General features: G+C 56.7%; 4 protein-coding genes across 4 annotated transcripts; 1 reads left to right on the plus strand and 3 right to left on the minus strand.

Annotated features, from left to right (window-relative positions):
* Window positions 1-872: 872 nt before the first annotated feature.
* On the minus strand, window positions 873-1,624 carry CGGC5_v001341 (uncharacterized protein; the record flags this gene model as incomplete). Its single annotated transcript, XM_066150820.1, has 5 exons — window positions 873-903; window positions 965-1,044; window positions 1,097-1,323; window positions 1,373-1,508; window positions 1,562-1,624. 5 exons carry the CDS (start codon window positions 1,622-1,624, stop codon window positions 873-875), a joined length of 537 nt encoding a protein of 178 aa, XP_066009778.1.
* A 1,700-nt stretch (window positions 1,625-3,324) lies between these two features.
* Window positions 3,325-4,981, minus strand: WRAP73 (WD repeat-containing protein WRAP73; the record flags this gene model as incomplete). Its single annotated transcript, XM_032034372.1, has 3 exons — window positions 3,325-3,996; window positions 4,051-4,904; window positions 4,957-4,981. The coding sequence occupies 3 exons, from the start codon at window positions 4,979-4,981 to the stop codon at window positions 3,325-3,327; spliced, it is 1,551 nt and encodes a 516-aa protein (XP_031886359.1).
* Window positions 4,982-5,901: 920 nt separating this feature from the next.
* Mocs1 (Molybdenum cofactor biosynthesis protein 1) lies at window positions 5,902-8,038 on the plus strand (the record flags this gene model as incomplete). Its single annotated transcript, XM_032034373.1, has 2 exons — window positions 5,902-7,189; window positions 7,335-8,038. The coding sequence occupies 2 exons, from the start codon at window positions 5,902-5,904 to the stop codon at window positions 8,036-8,038; spliced, it is 1,992 nt and encodes a 663-aa protein (XP_031886360.1).
* A 125-nt stretch (window positions 8,039-8,163) lies between these two features.
* Window positions 8,164-10,663, minus strand: FAO2 (Long-chain-alcohol oxidase FAO2; the record flags this gene model as incomplete). Its single annotated transcript, XM_032034375.1, has 5 exons — window positions 8,164-8,832; window positions 8,880-8,965; window positions 9,014-9,098; window positions 9,149-10,232; window positions 10,302-10,663. The coding sequence occupies 5 exons, from the start codon at window positions 10,661-10,663 to the stop codon at window positions 8,164-8,166; spliced, it is 2,286 nt and encodes a 761-aa protein (XP_031886238.1).
* Window positions 10,664-15,245: the final 4,582 nt, after the last annotated feature.

Consider the following 15,245-nt stretch of genomic DNA (forward strand, 5'->3'; position numbering starts at 1 on the left):
GTTGAACTCGTTCAAGACGTTACCGATAGAAGAACCCAGTATGTAGATGACAGGTTAGTCACAGGCCTGGCTGTGAGGTCTTGCTATCGTGTTACAAAATAGTACTAAATTTGAAGGCGTCGATGTGAGTGATAGATACAATTTCATAGATTTTGATGAACTAAATGGCAGCATTAACAGGAACAAGCTCTGGGTTTGGCAGACACTCTTCCCAAATTAGAGGTAGATAGCTGGCTTTCCCGACTAACAAGCTGTGTTGGCGCTCCCCAGGGGTATCTCAAGCGCTCGCTTCTGTTGGTACAATGACTACTTTCTTCTCCCCTCTTTCGATTCGGACCGAGACCTGCGACTAGTCCCGTCTGCAATCACCGGCCCTGCTGGCTGCTGGCTCCTCGTCTGGCGCGATGATGACGGCTCTACTGACGATAAGCTGCTGGAACCTGACGACCCTTGTCGCAATGAGCGAGACGAAGAAGGCTCAGGAGGGCGGCTAGCAGACCCCGAGGGAACCGGCGCACGCGCCTTTTCGCTTGTCTTCTTTCTGGAGCTGTCGCATTTCTTCTGCCGCGAACTTGAACTCGAGGTCGGCGTTGGAGACACGCGGCTCGCCTGCTCCTCTGCGACACCTTCCGTAGTAAGACGCGCCTCGAGCCGACGGGAGTTCCAAGTTTTGCCGTTGAGCGACTCAGCAACGCTTCGAGCAATGTCTGCGGTTCGAAATGTTGCAAAGGCGTGTCCTCTGTTCTGACTGCCTGATCCTCGGGGGACGTCGATCCTCTGGAGCTCGGCCTTTACCGGGGTAACTCGTGCCAGGCTTTGCTTAATGAGCGCTTTGATCTGGTCTTCCGGAGTGCTGTGTCCTATCCGTCTAATTATGATTCGTCTATGTTCAACAGAGACAGCCTGGCTGGGTTGGTTGGTTGGAGCCGCGGTGCTCGGAAAGAATCCACTGTTGGACACGTACGCAGGGTATTCAGGGCACCATGCTCCCTGTATCTGAGTGCCATCATACCCCTGGCTAAAGTGTCCGAGGTCCGTTGGAACCTGCTGCAAGTCAGAAACTGTAGATTGGCGCCATGTAGTACTAGGCTCTCACTTGTTGTTCAAACGATGATGCTTCTGAGGATGCGTAAGAGTATGGTGAGGGTTGATGGTCGATTTGCGCAGAGAATGGTGCAGGGGTTGGTTGGCGAGACCTCACGGTACCGTTCACTGGAATCGCGTTCTCGTCATTGTGCACTTCCTTGACGACGATTGCACTCGTCATGTTGCTGTCATCGTAGATGATGCGTCTGCCGTTGAACACTCCATCCTTCAAACGATCTGAGCGCGTGTTAGCAGGTCCTGGACACGCTTCGATTTGGCCACCTACCACATGCACGATAAAAATTGTATGGCCCCTTGACCCTGATCCAGCCCGAGGTGGGGTGGTAGAGTTGAATGTAGTCGACTTCACAGTCGCGGCTAAGCCATTCCTTAAGCGCCTGCCATCTTGTGTCGAATGGTAACTAGGCCGACTGTCAGAGGGCCAGAAGGCAGAGCTCGTGTTGGTGAAACACACATTGCAAATCGGGATGTAGAAATTTCCTGTCTCGGGACCCGGAGGGAGCTGTCCAACTTGCATGGTGACGTGTTGAGACGGGAATCCGCTCCGAACACAGACTTTGTCCAACAAGTAAGCCCAATGGCTCAGTCGGACCAGAATTTCGTGCGACGGCTGGGAACCAAGACGAAACAGGGGATCTCATGTATGACAAGATCCGGCGATGAACCAAGACGATCTTGGCCAACCATGAGATGTCCAGGGTAGGCAGGAATTGAAACAATGAATCGAGGTTGCAGACAAAGAACAATGGAAATCCTTTTATATTCTGGGGAAGTTTGTCAAGCTGGCCGGACCTCCAATGTCGGTCTTCTATGCGGCAATGCTGTCAATGCTGCTGCTGTTTGACCAATAAGTAGCCCCTGCCATCCTTTGCGTCGACGATGAGGAGCTTGCCGTGGAGACATCCATGATTTTGGCTGGAACCCGTCCTTGGCGGCGAACCCACTCCAGATAAACGTCGGTCCAGGTACCCAAGCTGTCTCGAGGCAACTTCCGCAAGTCATTGTACTGCTCCGTCTCGGGTGAAGCTGGCTGATGTGACGGACAGACCACGCCTATTTTGTACCAAGTACCCACATTGAGTGACCAAAGGGATCGTGACGAGAGAGGAAACTATCCATCGTGGATGAAGAGTCCCTGATCTTGTGGGGTCGTCTGGTGCAGTTTGCTTCTCGCTGTGACCTGTCACCCGCAGATATTGTTGGTGCGCGTAAGCAGACTACGTTCAATATCGCCTGATCCAATCTTGCGCCACGTTCCTGGTGTTTGGGTGACATTGGTGGCAGAGGAAGCTTCGAAGCGTCAAGTTGAAGGTACTTGAAGGGGGTGATGGGCATCCGACATCTTCGAGGAGAGCTCTCGTCCAAGTCCCAAAGATAGCCCGCGATAGTGGGTTGCATTCATCTTCGATTCGACCGGGGGTTGGGCTGCCGTGTGCCAGCTATTGCCAGGGTCTCGCGCGGCAGCTATTTGGAGGGGGCGACAGGGGTCCGGCGGCACCCAAAATGGCGGCCGGTACCTTGGCTAGCTGAACCTGTCGTCAGAGCTGATGACCACTAATCCCGCCCTTGATTCCGACGGAGCTGATTGAAGGTTTATTCAATACTGCTGAAGAGCAATAGAGCTGAGTCTAGGCATCTGCGCAATGCTGATTTGTGCGGGCAAGGACCTGCGTTTCGACGACCATCTTTAAGGTTGCCAAAAGCAACGAGGATTCCATGCGAGCTCTTGTTGGTTGGGAAGGCCCTGCGGATGGTGGTCACCCGGAGTCATTCTCAGGCGCCGCGCGATCCTGTCTCAACTTGAAAATGCAGCCCCAAGATCCTCTGGACAATTCAGCGGTGAGCAAAGCACTGGCCGACCTCATCCGGCAGGTCACTCGGTGTTCGCCCTCCCCTTATACCCACTGCGAGGGGATGCAGTGTCAGTCGGCGACTTTTGGCGTTTCCCCAATGGATCTCGTGCAGGATTTGGTTGCGAGGCAATGGTCCAAGCTGAACAGCACCCCCAGAAGACGCCAATCCACGGATCTTAGTGGCCATGCATCCGATTGCTCTCCCGGCTGCAATGATCTATACACGCGGGTGGTTGGAAACCAATCACGACCGCCTAGTTGGTTCATGAAAATACCAAAGTCTTGGCTTGGCCACTTGGTTGGACTGAGACTCTGCGTATCCGCAGCTGGCTCGGACCCGAGGTTGTGGCCAACGAGCGATCGATCAAATCTTCTTGAAAGAGAAGGTGTCGTCCACTTCTGACATGTCTAAATTGGACAAGTCCTCGTCGAACTCAGCGAACGCAGTTGGGTCCAGCTGCGTTTCGTCCTTCCCGGTCGTCATTGTCAAGTCACTGCGCTGTGCGTCTTGCCAAGGAGCTCCGCACGTGTCGGATTCGGACATGGAGACCATGAGGCGATGCTTTGTATCCCCAATCAGAAGCACGGCAGAGTCACCCGCCCAATTGAGCCAGGACACCTGCGATTTGCCGAATAACTTTGCGTCGGGTAGCTGTGCTGCAAAGTCAATTGTCTTGGGTCCATCAGATAAGGGATCCCAGGTGAACACCAGGCCGTCGTAGCCATCGCCCTCGCAAGTGATGGAGAGCAGCTCGCGCTGCGTTGGGTGCCAGGTCAACGCCGAAATGCTGCCGTGGAAGACGAGGACGGCTCGAAGCTCCGATGACAAGATGTCCCAGACCCGAACCGTGCTCGGCCAGTCTTCCAAGGCTGTGGCTAGAAGAGTCGACGAGGCATCAAAGACGGCCAAGGTACGGCTTGGCTTGGTCTCGACGCTTCCACCACTCACTCGGCCCGGAGCAGAGACCGATTGGGTGGCCTTTACGAATGTGTGAGCCGAGCCTAGTTGGGCATTGCCGATTTGTTCTTGCCATATCTACCAATCTTCATTAGCCTGCGAAGTTGCAAGTTCGAATCCTGCGTCACCCACCTGAACAGTATTCTTCGGAACGATGGCTGCAGAATGCTCAAGCCTCATTGATGCAGTCGCTGGCTTGGTGTCCAAGATGCAGACATTTCGGGTGTGGTCGCACACGGCAATGCGAGCACCATCTGGGCTGACTTGGCACACCTTTACCCCCGCGCCCAGATCGAAGTGCTTCTCCTCAGGCTCGAAGGCAGACGGTCCAGACCATGTGTTGAGGAGGTGCCCATCTGCAGTGTAAAACAAGACTTTGTGGCCTTGGGCTGCAGACTCCCACATTATAAGCCGGCGGCCATCTGGAGTCCAGGTCAAGCCTTGCGCGTCGACCGTCTCTGGGTGCCAGGATCTCTGAACCCCTCTCGTTGTGGGATGGTGAATGCTGACAATGTCTCTTCCAGAGACGCGGGTCAACAGAGCCAAGTGGCCCGAACGAGGTCGAAGAGCGAATCCTCGGGGCGCCGATGTCGGTTGATGAAACTTGGGGCTGCCGATCTCGACTGCTCTCGATGTCGTGAGGTCGAACACAGAAAACTTCAGACCAAAGGAAGAGCACATGAGGATTTCACTGTCCGAGGCGCCGAACTGAACAAAGGTGGGTTTGAAGTTTGGTGAAGCAGGGTTGCGGACGACAGCACGATAGCCGGACTCGAGGGCCGAGTAGACATGGATGGATTCGGCAAAGCTGACGAGAACACGACGCGATGACGGAGACCACAGAAAGGCGTTTGCTGGGCCGAGTTTTGAAGGCAGCCTGACGCTGTGAGTTGTCTCCAAAGTCTCGATGGACCGGAAGCTGATGCTGCCAGTAGTAAGGGTTGCGATCAGAGTTCCATCAGGACTTGCGACGCAATGAGGCGATGCTATCGGAAGTCGTGTCAGCAACAAGTGAGGCACGCCTTTGGGCCGACTTACATTTGAAGATCCTGGAGAAGTGCATGCTGCATGGCACTCACGCGTTAGCGTTGAGGTGTCGTCGATATGGAGTGGTGATGTTCGGAAGTCAGGGGGTTCGCTTTTCCCAGGATGGAAAGGCCTGAGACAGGTAGAGACAAGGGAGGTGAGATTCGCGAATGGTGGAAGCTTCCTTTTTCTCAAGTTGAAGAATCCGGCATGTGAAGTGTCTGGGGTCTCGGTGGAGTCTTGAAGAAAAGCCGGTGCCGCATGGAACGGAAGGAAACATCGTCGCCAACGTTGTTTACCTTGTTTCCTATCCGAGACTAGTGCGGGGCTCCGCCCTCCTCTGTTTGGTCGCCGGGCAGCTATCAGCACGGTCCACTAAGAGGTGCGAGCAGGACCGCTAGGGGCTGGCAGCTGCCCAATCAGAGCGACGGTAATTTGGCAACCCACTGGCAGGTGCAAGGGAAGACTGCAGGGCCGACGGGAACCGCCCGTTCATACTCTGTAGGTACTTAGGCCGGAGGACCGCTGGCTTTCGCTCAACTCCGCCAAACCCGGTGACCTGTGCGTCGGTCCTTCAGCAATCAGCAGCAGTTCCCCTCCATCCCCCGCCTTCCTCTCAGTGTCGAATGCGCCCTTAACTCAAGTAGGCTCGAAACTCGGTCAAATAGGTAATCGCCACGCCAATGCTGACTCACCTTGGTCACATATCTCAAACCTCGGAGAAGGCGCTCTCATTGCTCTGATAGCATATCAATCGAGCACCCCCAGCTCCAGCAAAGTTGCCATCTTTCAAGACATCTTCTTACGTACTTCCTCGCCGTGCTGAATGTCATATCAGTGATGGATCGCGCAGCGTGAAGGACGCCTAGCCACAGCCATTTCCTTCCTCTCTGTCTTCCTGCGTCCCTTTCCTACATCCATTCTGTCCGACTCATAACATCCCTCAAGGCCGCCACCATGAGACACAGCATGCTGCCTCGCACGGCGCTGCGCAGCGGGCGCATGCCACGGAATAGCAGGTCGCAGTTGGTGTGGACGACGCAGGCGCGGTGTCTGAATGGGGCCGCTGCAGCTCAGGTCACACCGAACACCCAACGGCAACCACTATCACGCCGCGAACTCATAAAGGATGCGAAACCCTTCTCCGATTTTCTCACCGATGACTTTCACCGGCAGCACGACTACCTCCGCATCTCCGTTACGGAACGCTGTAACCTCCGGTGCGTGTACTGCATGCCAGAAGAGGGGGTGCCGCTATCGCCGACGAGGGAACTCTTGACGACCCCCGAGATTGTACTGCTGTCCTCCGTTTTTGTGTCACAAGGAGTCTCCAAGATCCGGCTGACGGGGGGAGAGCCGACGGTGCGGCGAGATATCGTGCCGCTCATGCACCAGATCGGGGCGTTGAGGCCCCACGGACTGAAGGAGCTATGCCTCACCACCAACGGCTTATCACTGCATCGAAAGCTTGACTCCATGGTGGAGGCCGGTCTCACTGGCGTCAATTTGAGTCTCGATACTCTGGATCCGCACATGTTCACCATCATGACCAGGAGGAACGGGTTTGACGCCGTCAAAAAGAGCATCGACCGGATCTTTGAGCTCAACAAGCACGGCGCGGGCATCAAGTTCAAGATCAACTGCGTAGTCATGCGCGGCCGCAACGACCACGAGATTATCCCCTTTGTCGAGATGACACGGGAAAAGGACGTCGAGGTGCGCTTCATCGAGTACATGCCCTTTGACGGCAACAAGTGGAACCAGGGCAAGATGCTGGGCTATGCCGAGATGCTGGACATGATCAGGGAAAAGTTCCCCTCGCTGGAGAAGGTAAAGGATCACAAGAACGACACGAGCAAGACCTGGCGCATACCGGGACACGCTGGAAAGATAGGATTCATCACGAGCATGACGCACAACTTTTGCGGCACCTGTAACCGACTGCGCATTACCAGCGACGGAAACCTCAAAGTTTGTCTCTTTGGCAACACTGAGGTCTCGCTGCGGAACATTCTGCGCAAGTCGAATAACGGCGACCCCATTGACGAAAAGGCATTCGAGGCAATGAAGCAGATCGAGATGGACCGTCGGCAGGGGCTGGCAGACGCCGAGAAGCCGCTGGTCACGGCGCCTAACGAGGCAGAGCTTCTCGACGTCATTGGCATGGCGGTCAAGAGGAAGAAGGAGAAGCACGCCGGCATTGGAGAGCTGGAGCACATGAAGAATAGGCCGATGATCTTGATAGGTGGGTAACGGCCTTCCCATCATCTTTCGGAGGGGAGTTTTGTTTGCATGAAACGGCGTTGTATACCACGGCTGGGCGCGGCTTTTACGGGGCTCATGAATCAACCGATGTACATGACGGGAGACTGAATATAGCTGTCCCTTAGATTCTCAGCCGCTTCCGTCTCTTTCAGCTCGTGCGCCTGAGATGTCCGACTTGATTGGGCCCAGGTCTTTTGTTCACTCGCGTCCCCGAGGCGTCCCAAGAGTACCAACCCACCTGCTCGTCCCGACAACGTACGCCCACCAGACCCGCCTCTTCTCCTCCACGCCGTTGCGACGGGGCTCACGCTCACCGGAAGACGATGCCGCTGCCCCTCAGGATCCCACCTTGACCCACGTGTCCCCAACCGGCTCGGCGCGCATGGTCTCCATCTCGTCCAAGGCCCCGACCGCCCGCGTCGCCAAGGCAGTCTGCACCGTGACCTTTTCCACGCCGACGGCCCTCCGCCTCGTGCGCGCGAGCCAGATGAAGAAGGGCGACGTCCTCGGCGTGGCGCGCGTCGCGGGCATCATGGCCGCCAAGCGCACGCCGGACATCATCCCGCTGTGCCACCCGATCCTGCTCTCGCACGTCGGCGTCGAGCTGGAGCCCGCATCCGAGCGCGAGGACGAGACGGTGCTGAACGTCGAGGCGACGGTCACCTGCGACGGCAAGACGGGCGTCGAGATGGAGGCCATGACTGCTGCTTCGGCGGCGGCGTTGACCGTGTACGACATGTGCAAGGCGGTGGACAAGGGCATGGTCATTGGGGGGTTGAGGGTTGTGTTGAAGGACGGGGGGAAGAGTGGGCGGTGGGAGATGCCGTGATGCGGCTCACAGCTGACACACGAAAACAACCATTCTAGATCTGAATTGGAACAACTAAGATTGTCCCACGTCTCTCATTCGGGTATTCGCACACATTTCTACAGTCGTGTATGTACAGAGCTCTATCAAGCCTCCGTCTTCAGCTCCTTTGCGATTCCCGCCGCGATCCAGTCGGCAATGGCCATGTTGGTAATCATCGGGTTGACGCCGCTGGCGCTTGGGAACACGCTCGCATCCGCCACGAACAGGTTCTCTGTGCCCCAGACGTGTCCCTTGGGCCCTACAACACCCTCGTCCTCATTCGGCGCCATCCTGCACGTCCCCATCTGGTGCGCAGATGAGAAGATGGCCACGGGCGGCGCGTTGCCCACCTTTCTGACCTCCTCGAGCCAAGCGTTGAACTTGGGGTCGTTGACGCCGTCGAGCGTGCCGTCGTGTTCCAGTCCGTTCTCGTGGGAGGACGATGAGAGGTCGGCCATGGACTTCTCGGGCGGCTCGGCGTGGTCTTCCTTGACGAAAGGCGCAAGACCGGGGAAGAAGGCGTGAATCTCAGACGCGCCTTCGACGTAGCAGATCTTGGCGAGGGCGATGACACCCTCGAGGGTGTTGGCGCGGTCAAAGTCCGACACTACGTAGTCGATGCGCGGCCGGCCGGTGATGGGATCCGGGTACACGCGGCCCGGATCGCGGTCGCGGGTCAAGGAGATGAAGGCGCCAAAGTGGCGGAAGCGAAGTTCGGCCATCTTCGCGGCGAGCCCGCTCTGCCAAGGCATGCTTGAGAGAATCGCGTAGGGCTGCAGGCGTGTCAGTAACCGTTCAGGGAGGATGCCGGAATACGTACGATCATGCAGGTTGGTTCGAGCTTCACACCATGGCCTGCTTTGTCCAGATCTTCGAATGTGGAGCAGTAGCTTGTGATGATGCCACCTGCGCATGTCAGTCTTCTGCGTACGCTTTGGCGTGATTGCGACCTACCCTCCCATGGCTTCGCATCCTCCTTCCAATATCCGCCGACAAAATTGCAGGGGTGTACGTAGAGGTTGCGCCCAATGTGTCGGTTCTAGTACCTGGTCAGCAGAATAGACTTAACCGTGAGAAACCGCGACTCACTGTGAGACCACTCCTCAGCAACACGAGAGGACTCGACACAGAACCGGCAGACATGATGACCTTCTTGGCTTTGATGATGACCTGCCTCGTGGTCCTCTGCTCCACCGGCGTGCTCACGTTTCCGTTAGAGTCCCTCGAGATCCACTTTCCGACGACACCGGTCGCACGCTTCGAGCCTGTGGACTCGTCGAAAGTGACCTTCTCGACCTCAAATCCTTCAATGAACTTGGCTCCTGAAGCCGCCGCCGCCGGAAGCCAGCTGACGGTGGGACCCTGCTTCTCCGTCGATCCACAGCCGAGATGGCACTGGCCGCAGTAGTGCTCCGCGCCGCCGGTGTTCTGCGGGGCTGTGGCCGCGTGCCACCCGAGCTTCCGGGACCCGTCAAGCAGCACCTTGTTGCGGTGGTTGTGCTTGATCTTGTCGGCGCTAACGCCCATGAAATCGCATACTTTGTCCAACGAGTTTTGGAACTGCGGCGAGGTGAAGAAGGGCAGGCCGCGCTGCTCAGACCACTCCTTTCTCACAAAGCCCTGAGTCTGCAAGCTAACGCTCCAGTTGACGGTGCCGCCACCTCCCCAGCAGCTGCCGGCAACCATGTTGAGGCAGTTGTCATCGCTGGTGATGAAGCCGCCGTTCTCGTACAGGTACTGACACCCCGTGTCCTGAGTCATGGGCAGCTGCGAGGGCGGGAAATAGTATGACTTGTCTACGACGAGCACCTTGTGGCCCGCCTCAGACAGGACCTTGGCAGCGACGGCGCCTCCGCAGCCAGAGCCAACAATGACGACGTCGGTCTCGACAATGGCCGGTGAGGCTGACGACTCGAACTGCATGAAATTGAAGTCGAAGCCCTCGCCGTGCGTCTGGAAATCAGGCATGTCGGTGTAGTCAGTCAATTCTCTGAACAGGGGGCTGGTCTGCACGGCGCACTTCTGGGCCAGCAGACATAGTGACTTTGACAAGACGCGGATAGTCGGCACTCTGGAGGTCTGCCACGCCTTGAGCATCCTCTCACGAACGTAGAGCGGTTGCTGGTTGGCCGGGGTCCAGTACCCCGTGAGAAACCATGTACCGGTGCGGGTTCTGTCATTTGGTCAGCCCCATTCGTGTCTTCTCATTCATCCATGGTAGGACGGGTGGCTCGCTACATACCCCAACGCGCCCATTGCACCACCCAGCGTTTTCTGGGCAGCACTAGGCAGCGCGGCCAGGGTTCTCGTGACGCTCTCGACGAACTTGGGTTCCTTCGCGGGACAGTGTGCTAGGTACTCCTGAAACTTCTCCTCTGACGGGGGGTTCTTCATAGTATTCTGGACCAGCTGGAGAGCCTGCGCATATTCGGCCTCAGACACTCGGACCTGGTTCGTTTTGTCTGAGAGGGTCGCGGGCCGCGCGATGGACGGCAACGCCGCCTCGAGCAAGGAAAACAGAACGCTCCATTGCGTCTCGTTCCAAAAGTCAGAGGTCGGCAGCACCGGAAGCTCAAGCTTGGAGACCTCTTCCGGCAAACCCATCGTGAGCAAATACGGAAGTTGTTGTTGATACGGGATGGCGAGAGGCGTTTGGCGGTACACACGGATACAACGGTAAAGAGACCTATCGATTGAGGGGGTTGACGTGCAGTAGAGTTAGAACCGATCGGGTGAGGGGGAGCTTGGGATAAGGTATACTTTCAGTGACATGAGCGAGGGAAAGCACCTCGGAAGCTCATGATCGACTGATGCTGGGCTGTGTGGGAGCAAAGAGACGTCGTTGGTTGCCCCCTGCTGCTCGCATGGTGGTCCTGCAGGGGTGCGTGTTTCCCATGGATGCGGGGTCTGTGCAAAGAGGCGTCCAGCCTCCATTTTCATCGCGTCTGCTTGCTTGCTTCTCCCTGCCGAAAGGCCTAGGCCCAATCCGGGATGCCTGCAAGAGGTCAAAGAGCTTTGCCATCGCTAGATTTGACGGGTCACTCTAGAACCCATCCTAGCTTCCAAATGACTTTGATTGTCTTGGAGTTCGAGCCGTCTGCACAAACACTTCACACCAACATTAGGTGACGGAGCTGTCAGAACAGATATGCAGGCGGGGTGCAGCAATGGCGCGGCACTTGGGTGCATGCAACCTCACGGCAGGTTGTTAGTGCGAGTAAGAGAAGCTGAGTCGAGCTGATCGTGCGGGGAACGGAGCCGGAGCCGGCTTGAGTGGGAGGCCGAGAGCCCAGCTAATGAGACAGAGAGAGCACCTTAATGCGATCAACAAGCTGCACCACAGGTACTGAAGTGAAATACCGGACGCCCGACACGGGACCGGCCGACTGCTGAAGGGCTGAACTGACTAGAGCGCGGCTGCAACGCATGTTTGCTGGTGTCTTGGAAGAACGCATTGGTTTCAAAACAACACAGCCGCGCACCTGGGAGCCGGACTGTCGGGAATCTGACTCCGGACAACCTTCAATGGGCAGATCTGGCAGTGGTTCGAGGTTGCGCCAACAGGAAGATGCCGGGTCAGCTGTAGGTGCCGATCGTACGTTGCTATGCCTGTGGTGAGATTCAAGATCCTGTGGGGCAGATCGATGATGCAAGTTGCTGAGCCGGGGAGGGCTCAGCCTCGGCTCGCATGAACAGTACAGAACTGGAAATGCTCATGATTCTACAATGGTCCGTCAGTCGAGCCTGCTCGTCTGTTGCTTGATATATGCTTCATCGAAACCATGAGCAACATTCGATGCCGCAGCCTTCCACGCAACTTGGCTGGCCGTTGGAAGCTTCCGGGCGCTACATGAAGTCCATTCTCAGTTCGTCTCACCCGGAGGCGCAGACTCCGTGTCCTGGGTCCAGCACATGGCGCAACTACTCATCCCGGCCAGGTCGGCGGTCTCCGTGGCTGACAGCTCGCTAGCGAGCCGGCGCCATGGTCAATCTCGCCGGACACTAGGCATTGGGTCCGGGCCGGCGACGGGGCCGTTGGGACAGCCTAGACCAGGGGCTCGGGTCTGTCACTCGGTAGCGCATCGGCTTGCCGTCCAGCGTCGCCAAGGGGCCGGCAAAACCGGGCGAGCGGACCATCCAGGACATGGCAGGCAAGCAGAAGCAAGCCCGACGGCGGCAGGGTGTCTGTGGCCAAATGCCAGATTGGCTTCCCCTCTAACGGACTGCAGTCAGCAGACGTCCAGTGGAATTTTTCAGGGTCCAATGGCGGGTCCAGCATCCGTCTACAGGGGGCGCGGGGTGTCATCTGGCGATGGGCGGTCTGGCGGCCAAGAGCGTTCAAAACGGAAGTTGGGGCCGCGTTTGCCTCTGAAGGCCGAATTTGTTGGGAAAATCGTCAAGAGTGTCTGAAAAATGCATGTGAGAGTCGATCTGCGCAGAAAATTGTTGACCGTTCTGCGAGAACACGCGCAAGCTCCTTCCTGGTAGTATCCGTTTTCCAGGTTGGCGGTTGCGAACATCGGAGTTTGCGGGGTGGTAGGTTTTCGGCGGTGCACTGCACGACTTGAACATGTCGCCCATTTGGAGTCGAATGTCTGGTTGGGCGCAGCTGTTGAGGGGGCCACCCAGGTGTGTCTTTGTATGATGCCATGCCGACTAAGGAACGTGGAAGACGGGAGAGGCGCTTCAATGCCGTCCGATGCGTTCCGGCCGAGTCTAATGGACCAAGTCCGACTTGACGGCCGTCATCAATGGCATGATGGCAAACCGCGTAGAGAAGCCTGCTTCGAAACCCGGTCGCTCACATGCTTATCGGAGCGTCTGAAGCGATTTCGTGATGCTGGATAAGAGGGTCCTCCCGCAAAAGGCCTGCAATCAAGAGAGAAAAATCTGTGATACGAAGCAGGAAGATGGACAGAATCGGGGATAGCGCTCCCCAACAAAATGGACGCAGGTCGGGTAGCCAGGGCCCACGGCGGATGGACTGTCGATAGTTTGCAACGTGAGCTACTTCATGCGCGTTAGCCTGCAGAACGACATCTGTGTGAGGGCACTAGCATTTCCTCCGTAAAGATACACGACCCGCACGCGAGGATCCCACCAGGAACCAGGGGCTTTATTCGCCCAGGCTGAGCTTCCAGAAGGGATTGGGTGACAACGGGTCCCTGGCAGCCGACGTCTCTCCCGAATGCGTGTTGCGCGCCGTTGCAAGTGCGTCGCTTGTGCTTGACAATTTTTTCCCCTTTGCTCAAGTGACAAGCCGGAGCTCCCGACGGGCAGTTCGTGTCAGGCATATAGTACACAGGAGAATCTCATCACGATCTCGTGGGTGTCGCATAATGTCGGAAGAAGCGTGACCAGAGAGCACTGACTGGCCTGGACTGCGGGCTGGTGGTGCAGGTTCGTGGCCAAACAATGGCCTTGTCGACGATTGGGCCGAACAGATGCTCCTAGTGTATGTAGCCTGTAGGTGCCTTGGTTGGAAGCAGCATATCCTTTCCTGCGGCAAGCGGCTCCCGAATTAGAGTTGGAGCTGGTGACCAAAGCTTTGTTGGCGCCTCGTTCTCGTGGAACAGCGAGGGCCACATCTCAAGAAGAAGCACCCATGTCGCAGCTGGTCCAACCGTTTCAGTCAGCAAATTGGCAGCCGCGCAAAGGTAATATCACTTGAACGGTGCCGATGCTGATGTTGGCAACTTTGCTCCGAGGCAAGCCTGAAGTTGACTCTTGGTGTTGCTCGGGCCCTGTTGCGAAATGTTGCCCCAGACGGACAGGGTAAAAACGATCCATGATTCCTTGCAAGAAAAAAAGCAAGAGAGCAAGGATGATGTCGAGAGCCGAGGCAAGTGAGGTTCAGGGAGTCGATCTTGGGTTCAAGTTGGATCCGTCTGCCCCAAGGGCCCCTGTTGTTGGAGACTTGGACTCCCATCCGTCAACAGCAACGGCGTCTGGAAGGCGGCGCGGCGCCCTTCGTCCGGAGTCTCAGTATCCGGAGGCGTAGGTTGGCGGTGGTGTTAATCATGTGCTTGCTCAACAATCGTCAGCCAGGACAAGGTATCCGTCTCTGCATGTTGCTTGGCGGACCACTCCCATCGAATGGCGGGGCCGCTGTTCAGTGGTGGAATCCACAGAGAGTAGCACCTCCCGCGGCCACCCGACAAGGCGGGCAAGCGCGCACGAGGGACTTGCGGCATCAGGAAGGCGATGTGCTGCTGCTCTTTCCTGTTGTTGGTGGTTTACATTGTAAGGTAGGTACTACGGTAAGGTAGCTCTTCCCCTTACATGGGCAGTCACTGTGAGGAAACAAAAGTACGTACCGTACCATTCGTCCCTTAGTTTGGACTGATACCTACCCATCTGGTAAGGACTTTCCCATGGCATTGAGACGGTACAAGCACCTTCTCACTGCATAGCACGCAGCGAGATGCAGCATTTACGGATGCCCAGCTTGCCTTTGCCTCCGCCTCTGCCCTGCCGCGGCGTGCTTGACATGCTTGACATCAGCCCGTTGCGCTCCGACCCCAGCATTAAATATGACTAAAGTCTGAGCAGCAGACTGAGGTATCTTGTCCCATCATGTCCACTTTCCTCGTCGTCACCGCACCCACGCCAAAAAAAACCAATCAAGCTAGAGGTAGGTAGTAGCAGTGCAGATACCTACGTGACGAGGAGGGGAGGAGCCGCCTGGCCTGGCCTAACGTAAGGTAGGTGAGGTAGCACACCCATCATATCCACGTCAAGAATTGCAAGGTCTGCACACTCCAAGCACATCCCATCCATCTTGATCCCCGTCGCCGTCCCCGTCCATGCCCACACACCACACGCACTCACACGCCCAGCAGTTGTTGTCCCAACTCCAGCTCAAGCTCCAGTGTTCCAGCTCCGGTCCAGAAAACCACTCTTCCCCTTCCCCATATTAAGACCTCGAGGATCCCCTCGCTTGGACCTTGCTGCTTGTTCTGCTTCTTCTTCCTCCCCATTCTCCTCTTCTCTCTCTGGAAGACTCTCCATTTGCAACTGTGACAGACAGAGCACCATCTGCGCCATTGGGTCAGCAAGATCTTGTCTGCGAAAGAGCTTCAACCTGCTTGAACAGAGCTCTTCCACTCCTCCTTTTTGGTTTGAATTCACCCACGTCTCCCACTGTCACCGAGTCGGATCGACGTCGGAGCCTCACATTCCACCA

The sequence above is a fragment of the Colletotrichum fructicola genome (assembly GCF_000319635.2).
Source record: "Colletotrichum fructicola Nara gc5 chromosome Unknown KSG_Nara_v1_contig01, whole genome shotgun sequence".
NCBI classification, from domain to species: Eukaryota; Fungi; Ascomycota; class Sordariomycetes; order Glomerellales; family Glomerellaceae; genus Colletotrichum; species Colletotrichum fructicola.